At 44.6% G+C, this 21517-nt stretch overlaps 1 protein-coding gene across 1 annotated transcript; it reads left to right on the top strand.

Annotated features, from left to right (window-relative positions):
- Positions 1-340: 340 nt before the first annotated feature.
- Positions 341-16823, top strand: ADAMTS4 (ADAM metallopeptidase with thrombospondin type 1 motif 4). The gene is made up of 9 exons (XM_066608766.1): positions 341-1506; positions 10083-10421; positions 11000-11132; positions 11230-11400; positions 11561-11847; positions 11946-12132; positions 12252-12427; positions 12661-12836; positions 14378-16823. The coding sequence occupies exons 1-9, from the start codon at positions 862-864 to the stop codon at positions 14811-14813; spliced, it is 2550 nt and encodes an 849-aa protein (XP_066464863.1). The 5' UTR covers positions 341-861; the 3' UTR covers positions 14814-16823.
- Positions 16824-21517: the final 4694 nt, after the last annotated feature.

Raw genomic sequence — 21517 nt, 5'->3', positions numbered from 1 at the left:
CATTAAAACAGCTGTGTCAGAAGTTGGAACCAAGCCTCAATCTTTGTTCTCTGCAGCCTTCTGAACTTGGAAGGCTGGATCGTTGCTCACTTAACCCTTTCAGAGCTTAACGACTTCCTTTCTGGGGTCCGTTTTTTTTTCTTTGAGTGGGGGGAAGTTGTGGGTAAAGGGGGGCAGGATATTAATCGTCATTTATGAAAAGAAATCTCCAGTATTCCCCTGTGCCTGAGTTGCATCAATTTTTGTTTAGAGAGAGGGAAAAAGTTCCAGCCAATCTCGGCTCAGCTGAGACAGCTGTTAAATACAGCCCGCTGCTAAATGATCAGTCAGTTCACAGAACAAGGGGGGAAAGGGAAGGAGAGTGCATAAGAGAACTGCAAGGAGCAAATCCAAGACACCTCACAAGATTCTCCAGCTTAGTTTTTTTTATATATTTTTGGGCAAAGAAAATTCATTCCTGGGTCCAGATCTTATCAAGTTTATTCCATTCCTGGATTCCAGCTCAAGTTTTTGATTTCTTTTTTTCTATTCAGTTTTTTTGTGAGAAATTGCTGGTGGAAGAAAACCAGAAAACTTTAAATTTCTAAGAAAAGGAAAATTAAAAAAAAAAAAAACGCCCAAAAATTGAATCCAAGACTGGAAAGATGGATTTTCTCCCAAAGAAAAAAAGTTTTTGAATTCTTAGGGGAAATCTTCAAAGTTCTCCTCCTAGTAGGAATACAGCGTTGTCTTCTTCACCTCGGGACTCTTAGTTCAGGTTCATCAGTTTTGGTGCTACAATCTTTCTGTAAGTTTTTGGGTTTTTAGCCTAGCCGATTTTTCTTGGTAGTTCAAGGGGGGAGTTTGTAGGTCCTCAGGGTGATGGTGAAGATGTCCTGCTCGATGTTCAAGCTCTGCCTCAGTGTTACTGCTGCTTGGGTACACGTGGTTTTTGCTCTTGGAGAGAGACCTCAAGCTGGTTACAAGGAGGAAATTGTGTTTCCGGAAAGACTAAATTCCAGCTTCCTCCAGGAGCAGCCTGGCTGGCCTGGGAATGGTTTTGAGGTATCCTCGGAAAGTCGCCTCATTTTCCGATTCCGGGCTTTCGGTGAAAAATTGGTTCTAGATTTGGAGAGAGATCCTAGCTTTATTTCAGAGGACTTGACAGTACAGTATGTTGGCAAAAATGGACAGTCAGATGCCAATGGTCTCTCTGAATCTGGCAGTTACTTTACTGGTGCTGTAAACTACGATCCGGAATCTATCGCTGCTCTGAACTACAATGGAGCCTCTCTCTTGGGCGTTCTCCAGTTCAAAGGGGCAGAATACCACATTCAGCCATTGGAAGGTGGAGGACAAAACAGTGCTGAGGGTGTTGGAGCTCACATCATACGAAGGAAAGTACCAGAGAAAGGTAACGGACCTATGTGCAACGTTGGTCCTCAAGTATCCACGAAATTGCCAGGAGACCTTGATGGCAATGATCACTATGGGAAACACAAAGCATCCTTATCAAAGAGATCTAAGGTAAGATCCACATGACATTGGTTATCACTAACCCCACAAAGGTTGCTAATGATAGATACTAAATGAGTTTGGTGGTTCAAGTCATCATGTTATAGTTGGCACCTATCTACTAATCACCAATTCCTAGTACAGTCGGTTGATCATGACGAGTTTTGGTTCTTTATTACTCTGTGGTCTCAAGGAGGAATGACCTTGGCTGCTCACCCTATCTTGTAGAACAGTCATCTTGCACTCAGATAGGACTACAGACCCCCACACACGTGAAGATGGTGCCAGTTAATCTGTCAGCACATATTTTAAGTGTAGGAGGGAAAACGGGAGAGTCTGCCAAATCTTGGTTGGACTGGAACCTATGATGCCAGAGATGCTGTGCCAACCACAGCCTCGCTCATCACAGTAGTCCTCACATGTTAGTCATGCAGCTGAAGTAGAATGATTAGTGTTGATCCATCAGTATCCGCAGTTTGCTATCGGTGGACTCCTTGATGGGTGTTAGTCATGAAATACAAAGAGGCAGGATGTACTTAGTGTCAAATTATTGCCAAAGTATAACCATTTATGGGCAGCAGAATATTTTTGGCAGAGGTTGCACATATTGGGTCAAATACATGGTTTTACGCCAACGACTTAGTATCAGTAGGAGGTGTAAGGAGCATGATGTGGGCTGGTCACAGTACTCCAGTAGATATCCTATTTCTCATATTACTCATCTATGGAAACATGGCAAAAGCTGAAAAGTAGGTCGGAAAAACTTAAACAGATATGGCTGATGGCATCTCCTAGGCTTTCATTAATAGGTGTGTAGAGAAGAAACCTATTCAAAGGGGAAGATAGAACAATGCTTCTACAGTGACATCTATTAGAAGGCAGCTTTTACTGCAAGTCGGTGTCAGACCTTTTTAACAAGCCTTGTAACACTCACTGGGAATATAACCCAAAGCTAGAGTCTTCTCCAGGAGGAAAGATAAATAGTCAGCCGTTTGGCTAGCAAGAGGTCTATAGATTTGGGTCAGGAAAATTATCATTTCACCATAGGGAGAGCATCTAGGATGAATGTGGCTTTTGCTCATATTCCCAGTCATTGTTACAAGGCTGGTTAAAAGGCCTGACACTGACTTGCAGAAAAGCTGCCTTCCAGTAGGTGGCACTGTAAAGGCATTGTTCCGTCTTCCCATTTGCACTAATTTCCCAAAGGAGCATGCATGGTCTTATAAGCCTCCTCATACCTTCTAGGTGCTCTCCTTATGAAGAAACAATACCCTGTCTAAAAAGAAACTATTAATTTGCCACAGGAGATTCAAATAGTTGCATTTATCATGGGTAACTTCCAGAGGCCTCAGTGTCAGACATCTCCTCTAACGCCGGATATTTTTGCTTTAATTTATCTTAAGATCTCATTCTTTGCAGGAATGTGGCACATGCTCAAAAGTGATCACATCTGCTATAGTTGGGATCTGGATGTTATTCCAGGGTCATTATGTAAATTTTACCATCCGATGGTGTGAAGTTAAAAAGGCACCCACTGTATTCTACTGTAACTAAATGGGAGCAAGGAGATACCAGATAGCAGAGGTAGAATCATCTTTGTGATATGTATCTGATGCTGATGATCCTAAAGACTCTCTCTACTCCTTGTTCTGACCTGTTCTACATTCCTCAAAGTTCCAAGAAACATTTCCTTTGAGCCTCATTCAAGAGCCCATCAAAATTGGCCCAGCTGCGACTCAGAGCCTTCACGTGGGGTTGTTGGGCATTTGCCATATCCAGTCATGCTCTGTTTAGTGTTTGGATCATTGCCTCCACTCCTTTTAGCCAGCTTGGTGGGGTCCATTGCCATGACAAACATCTCAAGCTTGTACAGGTGTGTGTTGACACAATGAGAACGTGTCATGAGATAAGAGGTTTGGCCTGAGATGTCCAATGACATGAATCTGATCGTAGAAGTACAAAATCTGGAAGATGATCTGTCAGTGAGCGCTCCTCAGACCTCCAGATGACTGTTTGCATTTAAGCACATGACAGCGCGTTATAAGAAAGTAAGACTAAATGAAAATCTGCCCCAAGTGATGGCAAGTCTATATAATCTACAGTCTATGTAATGGGAGCATTATACATCTACAACCACTAGAATAATACTCCCACAATAGTACTGCCAGTAGGGGATAGCATTATAGTAGTTATATTCTTGTACATAGGGGGCAGTGTTATCGTACTTATATACTTGTACATGGGGGGTAGTATTATAGTAGTTATATTCTTGTACATAGGGGGCAGTATTATAGTACTTATATTCTTGTACATAGAGGGCAGTATTATAGTAGTTATATTCTTGCACATAGGGGGCAGTATTATAGTAGGTATATTCTTGTACATAGGGGGCAGTATTATAGTAGTTATATTCTTGTACATAGGGGGCAGTATTATAGTAGTTATATTCTTGTACATAGGGGGCAGTATTATAGTAGTTATATTCTTGTACATAGAGAGCAGTATTATAGTAGTTATATTCTTGTACATAGGGGGCAGTATTATAGTAGTTATATTCTTGTACATAGGAGGCAGTATTATAGTAGTTATATTCTTGTATACAGGGAGCAGTATTATAGTAGTTATATTCTTGTACATAGGGGGCAGTATTTTAGTAGTTATATTCTGGTACCCTGGGGGCAGTTTTCTAGTAGTTGTATTCTTGTACCTAGGGGGCAGTATTATAGTAGTTGTATTTTGGTACCTAGGGGGCAGTATTATGGTAGTTATATTCTTGTACATAGGAGGCAGCATTATAGCAGTTCTATTACTCAGTACACTATTTAGGAGGGGTGACAGTAAGTACAGAAGGGAGCACCCTCAGAAAAACATGAAATCTATACTCCTTGGAGGTAGAGTTAGATCTGTTAGTTTTTGGGTCAGCTTAAAGCCTTGTAAGTTCTGAATTGCTATACCTGAGGGTGGAGTGTCCAGATGGTTTATCTCTAGAATTTCTAAGTTTGGATGTATTGCCTTTTGGATTATGAAATATGGCAGCCTCCTGGAGTGATTGATCCAGACGGAAGGACATCAGTAGACATCCCACTCAAGCAAGGAAGGAAGGAACTGATCAATAAAGAGGGCTCTTAACCTGAGTCATTGAAGTCTCCCACTGACTTCTGTCTGGGCCTTTTGTGGGGGCCGATAGGAGATGGAAAACTGACATGTCCGCGTTGCCAGGAGCTTTGAAGATACTCTGGTTGTCTGGGCACAAGCCAAGGAATGTAAGGTTACGTTGGTTAATGCCTTTACCACAAACCTATTTTTCCTACAATCATCCGTTTTCCAGCAAGACGCTACCAAGACGTTTTTTCCATCTTAACCCAGATATACGAGTAAAAGCGGAAAAACCTTATTAGAGATTAAGTCGTTCCAAGAGGTATTTTCCTTGCTCTTATATTATCTAAAGCTATGCCGGTCCTTGATAGGAGGTATAGTTTCCCAGCAGGTGAGGTGCCATATGGCTCACTAGCTGTTGCAAAACAGCAACTCCTAGCAATATGCCAGGGCTTACTGGTAGGTGTAGTTTGGCATCAGTTGGAGAACACTGACCTGGATATTAATATGCACATATAAATGTGTAGAACTATCCCAGCTGAAAGAACCTATAGCCCTCAACATTCTGGTGCACCTTATAAAGAGACTTGTGCTTAATTGAAGCCCCTTTGGCAGCGATTCCAGCCTCTAGTCTTCTTGGGGATGATGCCACAAGGTTTGTATTCCTGGATTTGGGGGTTTTCTGTCAGGTTGGGTGGGGGTCGTCTGTGGACAACCATTTTCAAGGCTCTCCAGAGATGTTGCATTGGGTTCAAGTCAGGACTCTGGCCGGGCCACTCAAGGACATTCACAGAGTTGTCCCTAAGCCCCTCCTGGTCTTAGGGTCATGGTCTTCATTATCGCTGTATTCTCTCCCATTTAGCTTTACCTCAACCCTGACCGGTTTCACTGCTCCCCAGCATGATGCTCCCCCACCAGGCTTCACTGTAGGGATGGTATTGGGCAGGTGATGAGTGGCATCTGGTTTTCTCCAGACAGAACACTTAGTTCTTAGTCATCAGAACAGAGAATCTTGTTTCTCACAGTCTGAGAGTCCTTTGGGGTCTTTTCGGTAATCTCCAGGCAGCTTCCATGTGTCTTGCTGAGGAGGCTTCTTTCTGGCCCCTCCGGCATAAAGCCCAGATTGGTGAAGGCTGTAGTGATTGTTGACCTTCTGGAAGTCTCTCCCATCTGCACACAGGATCTTTGGAGCTCAGCCAGAGTGACCATTGGGGCCTGGTCACATGTCTTACGAAGATCCTTCCTCCCCTTAGTTTGGGAAAGGAGAGGGGGGGGGGGGCAGCTCTAGGAAGAGTCCTGGTTGTTCTTCCATGTAAGTATTATAAAGGCCACTGGGCTCGTGGGAACTTTCAGGGCAGCAGAAATGTTTTTGTAGATTCTCCAGATCTGCGCCTCCACACAATCCTGTCTCTGAGCTTTACAGGTGGTTCTTTCCTCCTCATGGCTTGGTTATGGCTCTGATATGCATTGTGGAGTGGTCAGACCTTATACAGACCAGGATGGGGTGTCCTATGTGTAGAAACATCTCAGAGATGATGAAGAGAAACAGGAGCCCCCAGAGCTAAATGTCAAGTGTTGTACTGGAGGGTGTGAATACTTATGTCAATGCAAAATGGCAGTTTTTCATTAAAATAAATAAATAAATATTGCTAACATTTTGTTTTCACCTTGTCATTATGGGGTACTGAGTGCAAAATGATGGGGAAAACTAGATTTTTTTTATTATTTACACAAGGCTACAACATAACAAAATGTAAAAAGTGAAAGGGTCTGAAGACTTTCTGGTCCTACTGTAATTATAAAGCCTCATTCTCCTTACCGCTGGTTTTCCAGAAATGTGATATTTGGAAACGATCCCTGAATCGGAAACAATCGCCTTCCCCGCTCTCTCATGCCCAGCAGAACAGCACAGTCTGGCCCTGCCTGTAACTTGCTAGCTGGCAGTTCCACCGCCATGAGATCGGATACATTAACAGTGTTGTACTTTATTGGGAATAGACCAGCAACTAACAGCGTGAAGGAGAACTCTCTGCTTTGGTGGATCAATTTAAAAAAATACAAAAATGAGTTGGCACTGGAGCCAAGTTACCCATCTTCTTCTCTGTTCTGTAAACTCTTTCCTCCCTCCTATAAGTCAAAGCTGGTTCTTCAAGTTAGCCTTATTGGTTGTGGTTTACCAGTCATCCAGATTGGGTTGAAAAAGTGGTGGTTTTTAGGGTTCATCTCTGTTTCCTACGCAATGACATCCCAGCCCTCCGTCTCAGTTCACCCATAGCTTATGCTCCTTTGCCATTTTTTTGTACTTTCTCCACCTTAACTTGATTGTAGGCTTCCTTTTATATAAATCTGTACGTTTTCTTGTGCCATACTTCAGGTTGCTGGAATAGTAGGAGCCCACAAATAGTCAGGGTAGCATGGAAAGGCAGGCTTCTCTACAGGAGGTCCTAGAAGACTGTGTCAGTTGCTTATACAGTAAATGAATCAAGTTTGTGTAGCATGAATTAGCAGTTTGCTATAAAGCAGAGAAGACAAGTCTGTGTAACATGAAAAGAAAGTCTCTTCTACAGCAGATAATACAAGCCAGTAAGGCATGGAGTAGCAATTTTCTTTATAGCAGGGAAACAAGTCTGCATAATATGAAGAGGAAGCCTTTTGTACAGTTGCTAAAGGAAGCCTGTGTAGCATCAAGAGGCAGTCTCTTATAGAGTTGGAAAACAAGTGTAATATAAAGAGAAAATCTCTTCTACATCAGATAAAAGAGGCCAGTAAGGCAGTCTGCTATGTAACAAAGTAACAAATCTGTGCAATATAAAGTGGAAGTCTCTTGTACAAAAGATAAAGCCAGTCTGTGCGGCATGAAGCAACAGTTTCCTGCAGAGCAGACAAACAAGTCTGTATAATACAAAGAAGAAATTAATGCATACCCTGTTTCCCTGAAAATAAGACATACCCTGAAAATAAGACATAGCATGATTTTCCAGAATTTTTGAGGATGCAAAATGATTTTTCAGGCTTTTGGAGGATGCTTGAAATATAAGCCCTACTCCAAACTTAAGCCCTGCTAACAGTTAATTAAAAAAAGTCAATTTAAATAGTGTCCAGGCAGCTATACATGTAAAAAAGTTAAACCTTTTTGAACAAAAATTAATATAAGACACTGTCTTATTTTCGGGGAAACACAGTAGTTGATAAAAGAAGCCTGTGCGGCATCAAGAGGCAGTCTCCTATAGATTTATGAAGATGAGAAAATTTCTTCAACAGAAGAGAATACAAGCCAGTATGACAGTCTTCTATGTAGCAAGGAAACAAATCTGTGTATGAAGAGAATGTCAGTCTGTATGGCAGGAGGCAGCAGTCTCCTATACAGCAGCTAAAACAAGTCTGTGTAATATAAAGAGTTAATCTTCTGTATAGTGGATAAAAGATACCTTAAAGGGGTTGTCCCGCGCCGAAACGGTTTTTTTTTTTTTTTCAATAGCCCCCCCGTTCGGCGCGAGACAAACCCGATGCAGGGGTTAAAAAAGAAAACCGGATAGTGCTTACCTGAATCCCCACGCTCCGGTGACTTCTTACTTACCTGGTGAAGATGGCCGCCGGGATCTTCACCCTCGGTGGACCGCAGGGCTTCTGTGCGGTCCATTGCCGATTCCAGCCTCCTGATTGGCTGGAATCGGCACGTGACGGGGCGGAGCTACGAGGAGCCGCTCTCCGGCACGAGCGGACCCATTCAGAAAAGAAGAAGACCGGACTGCGCAAGCACGTCTAATCCGGCGATTAGACGCTGAAAATTAGATGCCAGCAACGGAACAGGTAAGTGAATAACTTCTGTATGGCTCATAATTAATGCACAATGTACATTACAAAGTGCATTAATATGGCCATACAGAAGTGTATAACCCCACTTGCTTTCGCGGGACAACCCCTTTAACGGCATGAAGTGGCAGTGACTTTTAGAGCTGATTGAACACGTCATGACTATTTCAGTACAAGTAGCTCAGAGTATCATGGTGGTCGCCTATACAAGCTGTTTAATTCGAAGAACAGACCAAGGAAGGATGGGGGTGGGGGGGGACATATGATTTAGTATAATCTGTGCAGCGCTGTGGCGGAGAAGTTAGACATTATTAATAGTTGGGCACATCTTTGGGCTCCATGGCACGACAATGTGATGGTAGAGTTTTTTTTGTATGTTGGCACTGGAGCATAGACAACTGAGTGGAGCGTTGCCAGCCATCACTCATCATGGGGTCCAAACAGAGGCTCCGATGTATGATTGCGTACTCAGTCAACCTATATTCCCCCCACCACAGACAATGAATGAATGAATGTTTTCTTTGTACGACTTGAAGGAAGGAGTAGGGTTACTGTACAATGCTCAATAGGTGAACAGCATCCAGGGCCAATGACCCATAAAATCCTGTGATGAGCGACAATACAGCGTAAATGGGATAAGGAGCCTTCTAGGAAATGAAAGGGAGTCAGAGAGGAAATAAGTCCCCGTTAGACTTTTGTCTGGGTAACTGTACCGCATCGATAAGATCTCCAGCTCGGCCCCTCAAGGTTTCTTTCACTGTACTCTACCTGTTCTCAGTCTATGATGGATCTTAGCCGTAAGCTTGAAAGGAGCCGTCTGATTGTTCCAGGTAGCGGCCGTATCAGAACACGTCTCCTTCCAAGAAAAATCCTTCTAAACCAAAGCCGAGTGACATGAAACGCAACAGCGTCCAGCTGAACATTTGTTGTTTAGGACTCCAGTACGTCCCGTACCCATCAGTTGTCTTCCTCTCCCATCCCACACATTATGCAGTGTTTATGTAATGCTCGACGAGGACATCCCATTAATACTGGATTTGCGCAAGCCTTATAGAGACAAGAATATAAGCAGCCGGCAGCCTTCGAACGCTTTTTCCAGGAAGCTGTCATCATAAAAAACACTGGCAATAGATTGGTATTAGGACTGCTATTTGGGTATCTGTTGCCGTTGAACGTCAGCGGTGACTGATACAATTTTGGAAAGGCAGGAGAAACGCGTCAGTGATGTAATCCTTATAGAAGGGACTGTAAAAGCCAGGCCTAAATCTGGGACCCCCCCCCTCTCATCCACGTTCTTGGGATTAAGATCTTTCTACAGTCATAACTCATATGTTCTGCCTTGCGACACTGTGTTGTATTATCTGTGCTCAAGATATCTGACTTTTCTCCAAGAGTCTTTTCGTAACCCTTGCCTTTCTGGAAAGGCACAAGAGAGGCAGAGCTCAAGGTTTCTTCAGCTGGGGGTTGCTGTTTTCTAAGGAGTTTCATCCAGAATAGTAATACATCTGGGCAGCTTGCTCTGGTATGCTTTAAGGTGGAACCCGTCTAGGATAACCGCTGTGGCAGCCATATTGGCTGAAATAGAATATTAGAGAGGTGTCGGGGAGGGTGGGGGGGGGTCATAGTTTTGAAAATGCTATTACTTTACTACATGATTTTTCTCTTTACTTATTCTGCAGCGTTTCGCATCTGTCCCTCGCTACGTAGAGACTCTGGTGGTTGCAGATGAGACAATGGCGACCTTCCACGGTGCAGGCCTCAAACGCTATCTACTAACGGTCATGGCAGCTGCAGCCAAATTCTTTCGACACCCAAGTTTGAAGAACCCTATTAACGTTGTGGTGACGCGTCTGGTAGTAATAGGCCGGGCGGACAAATCAAACACCTACGGGGGACTGAAGATGACCACGAATGCTGCTGAGATGTTGAGGAACTTCTGCGAGTGGCAGAAAGGTCTGAACAAGCCGAACGACTCTGACACTGAACACTTTGACACTGCCATACTCTTCACCAGACAGGTGGGTGGTTAGCATGTCTTGTACTCCAGTCACATCTAAGGGTATGTTCACACATAGCAGAAATGCTGCGGATATCCACAGTGGGAAAATCGACAGCATTTCTGCATCCAAATTCCGTCTTGGCCCGGCTGCTGGTCACCACCATCTCACTTTTGGCTAGTTGCAGTGAAGTTCAAGGTCTGGGGCCAGTGCCGCAGCCCCTTGGATGTAGACACTTGCGGATAACGTGCACCAGTAGTCGATACCTGGAAACCGGTATTGAGCACAAGCATCTTTTCCCTGGTAACAGGCAGCCCATTCTGCATGACACGACCAACGGAAGTGCTCAGTAGTGGTTGCCAGTGTCTGTGGCTATTGGGATTTTCCGCTGCAGACTCCATATCAGTTCAGCCGATTTCCCGTAATGTATGATACGCTGCATCTTCATCATCCGGCTGTCTGGTGAAAACAGCATTCTCTGTCCACTCTTAGTAGCAGAGGTCAGCGGTGAGATAGAAGTAATAGGACTATGACTGTAGCTCTGGCTAGAGAATAAAACACACAATCACATATATACTGATTGTACGTTTCATTGACAGAACCTCTGCGGATTGGCCACCTGTGACACGCTGGGGATGGCCGATGTCGGAACGGTCTGTGATCCATCACGTAGCTGTTCCATCGTGGAGGATGATGGCTTGCAGTCTGCATTTACTGCTGCACATGAGCTTGGTAAGTTTATAAAGGTCAGGTCGATACCGGCAACATGGCTGCCTAATCCTGTTTTTCAGTTGATATCATCATAGTAACATCTTATTTTCCACCATAGGGCACGTGTTCAACATGCTTCATGATAATTCCAAACCATGCATTGAGCTTAACCGCCCAGCAAGCAATACTAGACACATGATGGCACCAGTCATGTCCTACGTAGACCCAGAAGAGCTGTGGTCACCTTGCAGTGCCAAGTTCATCACTGACTTCTTGGATAATGGCAATGGTACGTATGATGACCCAATAGTGATCTTCACCATGACTCCATAGATACAAACACATTATCAGTGGTCTCATCCTCAAAATTCAGTGTGTCTATGGCATCAATATTCTTATAAGAGCCAATAAACCTGAGGAAACTACTAACATGCTTCTGCCCCCTCCAGGTCATTGTCTTCTGGATAAGCCTCATGCTCCACTCCGACTACCAGTTCCATTCCCGGGTAACGACTACGACTCTGATCGTCAATGCCAGTTGACCTTTGGGCCAGACTCTCGCCATTGTCCCAACCTGCACACTCCCTGCTCATCCCTCTGGTGCACGGGCCGGATAGATGGTCATTTTATGTGCCAAACTAAGCATTTTCCTTGGGCGGATGGTACCCAATGTGGAGTGGGCAAGACCTGCATGAACGGGCGCTGTATCAACCGGGTGGAGATGAAAGCCTTTAATGTACGTACTTTGGTCTCCTGGTGACCGTGTGTGGTGTGATGCTCAACAACAATAGCCCAAAACCAAACGCTAAAAATCTGCTGCTCTTCTCCCGACAGACACCAGTTAATGGAGGCTGGGGCTCTTGGGGTCCCTATGGAGTATGCTCCAGAACGTGCGGTGGTGGAGTGCAATATTCTCACCGTGAATGCAACAAGCCTATCCCACGGAATGGAGGTAAATACTGCGAGGGGAAGAGGACGCAGTATCGATCTTGTAATACCCAGGAGTGCGCTAATGGCAACGGTGAGTAGAACCCATCCTGCCAGCTAACTTTTTGAAAAGAAGCAGGATCGATTGCTGTAGACGGTGCCAGAGTTTAACTCAACGATGGGAATGTCAACAATGTTTTCTTTATATTGCAGCAATGACCTATAGAGAACAGCAGTGTGCCGTGTACAATCACAGAGTCGACCTCTTCAAGGGGTTTCCCTCCCCCATGGACTGGGTACCACGTTACAACGGAATTGCCGAGAAAGATCAATGTAAACTCACCTGCCAGTCCCGACCATTGGGATACTACTACGTCCTGGAGTCAAGGGTGAGTACCGAAACGGAGATCAAATTTTGCACTAGTATTCTTGAGTCACATCCAGAGCTGCGTTTACAATTCTGCAAACTGCAACTTGATATCTGTCAGCATTGTGGTGACAGACACACTTCTAATGGCTTGGATCTGAAGTTGGGTATAGTTCGTGCTAAAGGCAGAGTTGTGAAATCCTTAAGGCTGAAGTTGTTAATCCTTATTCCTAACCCTTCGGTGTTCTTCTACAGGTGGCAGATGGCACGCCGTGTTCTCCCGACTCCACCTCAGTGTGCGTTCAAGGCCGTTGTGTTCATGCCGGATGTGACCGTGTCATTGGATCCAAGAAGAAGTTTGACAAGTGCATGGTGTGTGGAGGAAATGGTTCGGCCTGTACTAAGACTTATGGATCCTTTACTAAACCCCGGTAAGTAGTTGTGTTCTGTTCTCCAAGCTTTTTGTCATGGATACATAGGACCTAATAGATCACTCTAAGGTCACTTACTTGCCTTGAAGCTCCAATCATAAGCTATTGGCATCCTGTTTGTTGTATATCTAAAGTCAGGAGATCCCAAGGTATGCAACGGGCTTGGGAGCTTAGTCTGCTCCTTACTCAATGGCTAGCAGCCGTCTCTGACAGTCACCAGTAACTGCTGCAATCAGTTAGCTTTGGTCACGGCCCTTAACTATATAGGTGCCGCAGTCAAAGCTGACCGCGCATCTAAACAGTCAGCGGGAGAGGATCTCAGACCCCTTCATACACCCCAACTGCATCCCTCGCAGCACGAGCAGAGGGTGCCGATGGACTTCAAGGCTGCCACGCATAGATGCCTATTAAGCCCTGAAAGACATCATCAGAACTGGCTATATACTGCAATACTGAAGTACTGCGGTATAAAATAAAAGCAATCAAATGCTTGCAAGTTCAAGGCCTCAGTTGGAACTAAATAAGGGCTCATGCCCACGGGCGAATATGTAATACGCCACGGGTCTCCTGCTGTGTTTTACACATTACAGCCCATATGCTCTGCCGGCAGCCAGCCAGCAGAGACCATGTATGGGCCGAGTACGGCACTGCGAATTTCCAAAAATCTGACGTCACGGACATGAGCAGTGTGATTTTTAATTTTTTTTTGTAGTTCGTCGCTCTGTTCAGAGCGGGGATGTGTATCAAAATACTGCCTGTACACAATGTCAGGGATATGGGCGGCGTCTCACGCACAGCCCATAGCAGAGCTCCGTATCATACCCAGAGAAATAGAGCATGCTGCGATTTATTTCTCTTGCATATGGATATGCTGTGGGATAACCCCCACATATTTCGTGTAGCCATCTAATTAAAAGTCTGAACTGAATGTCAGAATTGTGATTTTTAAATTTTTTCAATCTCGGCTCCCAAAAAATTTGCATAGAAGCTGATCCTAAAACTACAGCTAAATCCGCCAAAAAAACGAGCGGCCACACAGAGAAATAGATTAAAAAATTTAAAAAAGTTATGGGTCTCAGAATATGATGACGGACAATTTCGTTTAACAAAAATTTTAGGTTTTTAAAAACCTATATACATTTGGTATTACCGCAGTAATACTGACCCATAGAACAAAGTAATTTTTACTGCACTGTGAAAACTGAAAAAACTAAACCCACTAAAAATGGCAAAAATGTATTTTTTTCCCATTTCTGCCCACTTAACATTTTAAAGTTTTTCGGTACATTATGCAGTACATTAAATGGTACCATTAAAAAAATACAACTTAAACATAAACAAAACACTCTTGTAATAATAATCTTTATTTATATAGGGCCAACATATTCCGCAGCGCTTAAATTTTGTTCACGTCAATAAAAAATTTTTAAAAGTTATGGCTCTTGGAAAAAGGGGATGAAAAAAAAAAGAAAGTTAAAAAACAAGTGATGAATTTCTGGTTCTGAAGGGGTTAAGTAATCTTCCTCATAATTTCATTTCAGGTACGGATACAATGATGTGATTACCATTCCGGCTGGTGCAACCAACATCCTGATCCGTCAGAACAGCGGCTCATCCTCCACTAGCGATGGAATCTACTTGGCATTGAAACGTCAGGACGGATCTTATGCTCTCAATGGTAATTACATTTTGGTGCCATCTGAAGTAGATGTCAATGTTGGAGGAGGGTTGACCTTACGGTACAGTGGAGCCACCAAATCCATGGAGACCATCGGAGGACGTGGACCCCTCAAAGAGTCGCTGACTATTCAAGCTTTGGTTGTAAGTGACCAAAGAGCCCCAAGGCTCAAGTACACCTTCTTTGTCCCCAAACCACCCACACGTTCAACCCAACCAAAGAAACCAGCAGAAGACTGGATGAAAAGAAGAGCACAGATTTTCGAAATTCTGAGGAGGACAAGAAATAATCAAAAGTAGGCAAAACATAAGACCGAGATGGACTTATCTTTAGCCTTGTTATATTAGGCAGAAAATGAAGATGCTGCAAAAAGTCTTCAAACTGGATACAAAAATGTTTTCTTAAGTATCCTTACCCAAATTGGCCATGTAACTGTCATACCTACATCTGCTTTATTGGCTCATGGAGCATGTAATCATCCAAAGACTTGTAATATTGGGTGATGAGCAGTGGTACGGACGCCTCACAATGGAAATCTCAAAAAGAGCCTTAGAGACTCTTGTACAGAAACAATAAGACTCCTACAATAAGCCAGTGACGATGGCTGGTCCACCACTGGTGGCTTCTCCCAAAACATCTTCCTTTTGGCTTTTGATGTTGCGTGGACATTTCTTAACATCCAATATGAACTCTGAATGCCAAAAGGTCCTATGAGGATCACCCAATCATTGATGGAGGCAAAGGACTCATTAAGAAACTCTACCATATCTGGTTTTGAGGAGTTGATTCTTCATTAAGGACTGAGAAGTAGGGTCTGGATACCCGATATTATTTAAGAAGAACATTAAATATATAGGATAAATGTGTCAATACCAAAATCTTGAGCAAAGCCCTATAAGAGTGCTAGTAACTTGCTATGCCCAAAAGAAGAGTTGATGAATAATGTTGGTAGGTCAATGGAAGGTATTGAGTTGAGGAACCTACAAAAGGTACCTAGTGAACAAATACTAGTGATAGGTCTACAGAAATAGGGATTTTTGAAAGATTTCTGATGGGGAAGAGTTTGATCAGAAGTTTTGCTACTGTAACATCCCACCTCACGAGGTCAACCATAGAATACTTTCCTGGAGACCTCGCTTATGATGCTTTTACTTTTCAATGTCCATTAGTTTGTAGCTCATCTCTTCAGTTGCGAGATGTAGAGGTGCTATTGATGTTTCACTACCACAATCCTAAAACTTCACAGAATCAAGACTAGAGCTGGATACGGGTCAAACCTGTTCCTTGGAACATACCAAGCCTTGGAATGGTGCTAGTGTTACCAGGGTATGTAGCTAGAAAGTCCTGAATTAACATTAGGGCATGTAAGTTGGCCAAAAGTCTGTATAACCGGGTATCTCTAACTAGAGGGACCACATTTATAGACTCTTGGCACAGTCCGGGCCACTGTGCACAAATATCCTATTCTATTTATGTATTTATTCTATTATGTTATCCTTTCATGGTACAAATCGCCCTCAATACTGCAAAATACCTTATTTATGGCTACAGGTCCAACCAATGTAGTTTGATCATCATCAGTCAACTAGACATTCCAACATCTTCACTCATGGAATAGTCATCCCCATTGAAGTACATAGGAAGCACTACTTAACCTCCCCCATCCTCCATGTTTACTGGAGCCATAGTCCCATAATAAGATTCATGGTGCCCGACCCAGCAGAAGATGAGAAATTACCACAATTAGGACCATAAAGGAGCCCCCCACCCTCCCAAGTCTTCTGCACAACAGATGGTCTTCCACATCTTAGTTAATGACCCACAATGCTTTGTACTATAAACACTCAGCAGATCCACCAGCTAGGCACTGGTTTTAATTAATATGGAATAAAGCGTTATTTCAATGACAGCGCGGTTTGTGTCTTGTGACCACACAGTGAATTGTGCTAAGACAACATAGTACCGCCAAGTGGCTCCGCATCACAAATCCAAATCACAAAACTACTCAAAAAATACCAAACAGCGACTCCCCTCCCTCATAGAGCAAGACACAACTAATTTATAGGACACTACTCACAGTCCAGAACATAATTAGACCAACCCCTCTGACCGCGGAAGGCAGGGACCCGGCGCCATTACCTTACAATCTGCAGGCTTGGATCAAGGAGTCTCAGGTCTGGGAAGGGTTACACCAATTCTCGGTGATTAGTAGCGATGTTTTTATATAATTGTACTTTTTGTTTCTATTGTTAAAAATGCACAGAATTATTTAAAACTTATTTATATAAAATAAGAATGAGTCGCTCTTCATTGTTTCCGTGTGATGTATCAGCAGGATACAGAATAAAGAGAGGTAATGCCCAGGGGTTCCCCAAGCCTATGTGCGGCCTCAGGCGATGAAATGGTGTCCACTCCTACCACCAAAAACACTCAGTTTTACAGGCAATGACAGTGCCATTACACAATGTACCCAACACATGTGTGAACCACTGAGACTTTTCTGAAGTGACAGAGTAATAGTATCCCCCTTAATGGCCCTCTTAGTAATATCAACCCCCAATAGTGGCCCCAATATTAATAGTGATCCCAATAGTTTATATCTAGTGTATTCACGAATGAAAATAAAATGCCACACTCTCGAGATACAGGGGAATAAAACGAACCCCCCTCTAAATATTGCATACCTTAAACAGGTTAAAGAGGATCAAAATCGATAAATTACTGGCTGGCTAGATGAAATACACCCAAGGGTTCTCAGGGAACTAAATGACGTGATAGCTAGACCGCTATTTCTTATATTTATGGACACTATAGAGACCAGGGTTGTACCACTTGATTTGCACATTGCCAATGTGGTTCCAATATACAAAAAGGGGTCCAAAGGAGAGCCTGGTAACTACAGGCCGGTAAGTCTCACTTCAATAATTGGAAAAATATTTGAGGGGTTTATGAGAGACGCCATCCTAGAATACCTCAAGGAAAAAAACAGTATAACCCCTCATCAGCATGGGTTCATGAGGGGGCGATCATGTCAGACCAATCTGATCAGCTACTACGATGAAGTAAGTTCTAGGCTGGACCTGGGAGAGTCTATTGATCTGGTATGTCTGGATTTCTCTAAAGCATTTGACACTGTGGCGCATAATAGGCTAATATACAAAATGAGACAGCTCGGATTGGGTGAAAACGTGTGTAATTGGGTAAAGAATTGGCTCAATGATAGAAAGCAGAGGGTAGTAATAAATGGTTCATACTCTGATTGGGCCACTGTTGCTAGTGGGGGGCCACAGGGTTCAGTATTGGGCCCCATTCTGTTCAATATATTTATCAACGACCTGATAGAGAGACTGCATTGTAAAGTATCAATATTTGCAGACGATACAAAATTATACGAGAATTCATACAATCAATGCTAGTCAGCTGCTGCAAAAGCAAATAAAGTTTTGGGTGCATTGAAAAAGAGGTATAGGGGTGAGGGACGAGAACATTATCCTCCCACTATATAAGGCACTTGTCAGGCCTCACATGGAATACTGTGTACAGTTCTGGAGACCGCTGCTCAGGAAAGATGTTGCAGTGCTTGAGGGGGTACAAAGAAAGGCAACTACATTAATAAACAGAATGGGAGGACTGGAATACCCAGAGAGGCTATCAAAATTGGGATTATTCACCCTGGAAAAAAGACGGTTAAGTGGCAAATAACTATGTATAAATACATTAAGGACAATACAAGGATCTCTCCCACGATCTGTTTATACCCAGGACTGCGACGGTAACAAGAGGGCATCCGCTACGTCTAGAAGAAAGCAGGTTTCATCACCAAAACAGAAGTGGGTTCTTTACTGTAAGAGCAGTGAGACTGTGGAACTCTCTGCCTGCGGACGTGGTGATGGCAAAATCCATAGAGGGCTTTAAGAGGGGACTAGATATCTTTCTAGAGTGCTATGATATTACAGGATATAGACATTAGGTGACCAGCAGGGATGTTGATCTCAAATGTTGATTCAGGGATTACTCTGGCTGCCATTATGGAGGCAGGAAGGAATTTTTTTCCTCCATAGGAGCTAATTGGCTCACAGTTTTTTTTTGCCTTCCTCAGGACCAACAAGGGGGAGGTTAAAACAGGCTGAACTAGATGGACATTGTCTTCATTCAACCTAACATATTATGTTACTATGTTATAGTGGTCCCAGCAGTAATAGCGATCCCCACGGTGGTCCCAGCAGCAATAGCGATCCCCACGGTGGCCCCAGCAGCAATAGCGATCCCCACGGTGGCCCCAGCAGTAATAGCGATCCCCACGGTGGCCCCAGCAGTAATAGCGATGCCCACGGTGGCCCCAGCAGTAATAGCGATGCCCACGGTGGCCCCAGCAGTAATAGCGATGCCCACGGTGGCCCCAGCAGTAATAGCGATGCCCACGGTGGCCCCAGCAGCAATAGCGATCCCCACGGTGGCCCCAGCAGCAATAGCGATCCCCACGGTGGCCCCAGCAGCAATAGCGATCCCCACGGTGGCCCCAGCAGCAATAGCGATCCCCACGGTGGCCCCAGCAGTAATAGCGATGCCCACGGTGGCCCCAGCAGTAATAGCGATGCCCACGGTGGCCCCAGCAGTAATAGCGATGCCCACGGTGGCCCCAGCAGTAATAGTGATGCCCACGGTGGCCCAGCAGTAATAGCGATGCCCACGGTGGCCCAGCAGTAATAGCGTTGCCCACGGTGGCCCCAGCAGTAATAACGATGCCCACAGTGGCCTTAGCAGTAATAGCGATGCCCACGGTGGCCTTAGCAGTAATTGCGATGCCCATGCTGGCCCTAGTAGTAATAGTGATGCCCATCATAACCCCTGTAGTAAAAGTGATCCGCACAGTTGTCCCAGCATTCATAGTGACCTCATTGCCCCGCTTAGGTCCTGTAGAATGCCCTCTGAGGCAGCAGTCCCAGGTCGGCATATGGCAGAGGAGCCCTTCCCCCGTAATACTTGCCAAATCTCCCATAAAAAGCTGAAACGTCATGCACTTCTGGAAGAGTTGGCATTTTCGGGAAGGTGAAGAGCGCAAAGGAAAGAGTCGTCGTCCAGAGGCTTTAAATATATTTTTATATACCCGAATGCTGTGAATTAAAACAACACTGCACTCGCCTCTACCACTCCCCCTTCCAGGAAGCCCGATCATGTGCCTTCTGCACACAGGATGGCTGCAGCCAATCACTTGCCTCAGTGGTACAAACGCTGATGTCAGGGATTGGCCGCAGTGGTCAGGCAGCATGTGTCTTGACTGCTGAGAAGCAAGCCGAGTCTGGTGAGACCTATCCTCAGGACAGGTGATCAATAGTGGATCAGAGGGGGTCTTCGGACCAAGACCCCCACCAATATGCTGTTTTCTGAGCTCATGCATAGCTCCGTTCTTAATACAGTGGTCAGGCTTAGTATTGTGGGCAAAGTTGCTATGAAATTGAATGCGAACGTGGCCTGCAATACCAAACCTGAGCACTGCAGTAAGAACAGAGCTGTCTGCTTCCTGCAGAAATCGGCTTAGTGCATGAGTACACTGGCCTGGCAGATAGCTGATCAGCGGGGGTCTCAGGTGGCAGATTCAAGACTGATAACCTATCTCGAGGCTAAGACAGCAATAATTTTAAACTAGACAACTCATTTAAAGCCGATGGACAACACCTTCCAGGCAAAATGACCCCATTACTGACGGGGCCACAAAGAAGGAAGGCTTATCACTATGGGAACTCACAAGGGAGAGGGGCTTACTATTGTGAGGGCCACAAAGGAGGTGCTCATTACAGTGTGGGGGCACAAACGGGGGAAATTACTAAGCATGTAAAAAGGGGCCTGACCAACACAAAACATTTTTACCGCTCTCTAGGTTCTCCCTGCAGACAGTTTATAAAAATTGGCGAGTAGGAGACAGTCACACCCTCGCATGAAAGTGACAATGTCTGCCAGGTGCGAGCTGGCACGGAGCAGCAGACATAACGATGGCACACGGGCAGACAAGGCTGCTTATGTTCTGTGGATTAGAGAGGAAACAAACAAAGTCCAATTAAACGGCAGCTAAAATAATACAAGAATGAATTATAACGCTGCCCCTCCCCCTGCTGTATCAATCACATGTAATAACTCCGGAAAGTACAGAAAGTTTGGGAATCACCGAAGAGGAAGACAATGGCGCACATAAGTGTCTGGGAGTTACATCTAGTAATGCCGCCATTACAGTCCCCATCTGTAGATCACCCAGTATTTCCATAGTCGCAAACCCTCCTGGCTCTGAGCAACGGTGCTGGTCATGCAGGAGTTAATCAGTCTGTAAATAACGAGCTACTAATTGCGCCGGTAACATCCTCGAACGTTACCAGTATACGGTACCAGGCGATGTAGGGGGCACGGCTGATGACAGAGACAACAACCTCTTCTCCTATTATTTACGAGCCCGGACGATGAGGAGTCACAGCTGGACTTGTAGATAAATAAAGCAGATGCAGCGCGCCAAAGGAGAAACCACATTAAAGGGCCAGCACAAGACAGGCCCATCTACACAAAACCCAGCAATGGAGAAGACTGGGCTCACTACACGGGCGGCACGCACCGGTGCCAACAGAAACGCACCCGTGACTGCGTACAGCTGGCACAGCGTCGATCCGGGACACTGTCTCAGGGAACGGTCACACGTAGCAGAAATACTGCAGATTTTCCATAGTTTTAACTCCGCAGCATTGATGCAGATTCTGACTCTGATGTGGATCAGCAGCTGATTGCAGCCTGCACTCTGCTCCTCTCACCTCCGAAAACTAATGCTCCAGCACTGATATTACTACCAGACACATTGTATATGTGATATCAGCTGCTCCTCGTATAACGCTCCAGCACTGATATTACCATCAGAGCCATCGGGTATGTGATATCAGCCGATCCTCGCATAACGCTCCAGCACTGATATTACCACCAGAGATATTGTATATGAGATATCAGCTGCTCCACATATAGTGCTCTA

Source organism: Eleutherodactylus coqui, chromosome 6 (genome assembly GCF_035609145.1).
Source record: "Eleutherodactylus coqui strain aEleCoq1 chromosome 6, aEleCoq1.hap1, whole genome shotgun sequence".
Taxonomy (NCBI): domain Eukaryota; kingdom Metazoa; phylum Chordata; class Amphibia; order Anura; family Eleutherodactylidae; genus Eleutherodactylus; species Eleutherodactylus coqui.
The sequence above is the reverse complement of the archived record's forward strand: the minus strand, read 5'-3'. Positions and strand labels throughout refer to the sequence as shown.

What these genes read in the sequence shown, in the direction of transcription:
- ADAMTS4 (XM_066608766.1), top strand. Translation starts at nt 862, where the DNA reads ATGGTGAAGATGTCCTGCTCGATGTTCAAGCTCTGCCTCAGTGTTACT. An exon ending in CCTTATCAAAGAGATCTAAG is followed by an intron (nt 1,507 to 10,082) that starts GTAAGATCCACA and finishes CTTATTCTGCAG; the next exon opens with CGTTTCGCATCTGTCCCTCG. An exon ending in TGGAGATGAAAGCCTTTAAT is followed by an intron (nt 11,848 to 11,945) that starts GTACGTACTTTG and finishes TTCTCCCGACAG; the next exon opens with ACACCAGTTAATGGAGGCTG.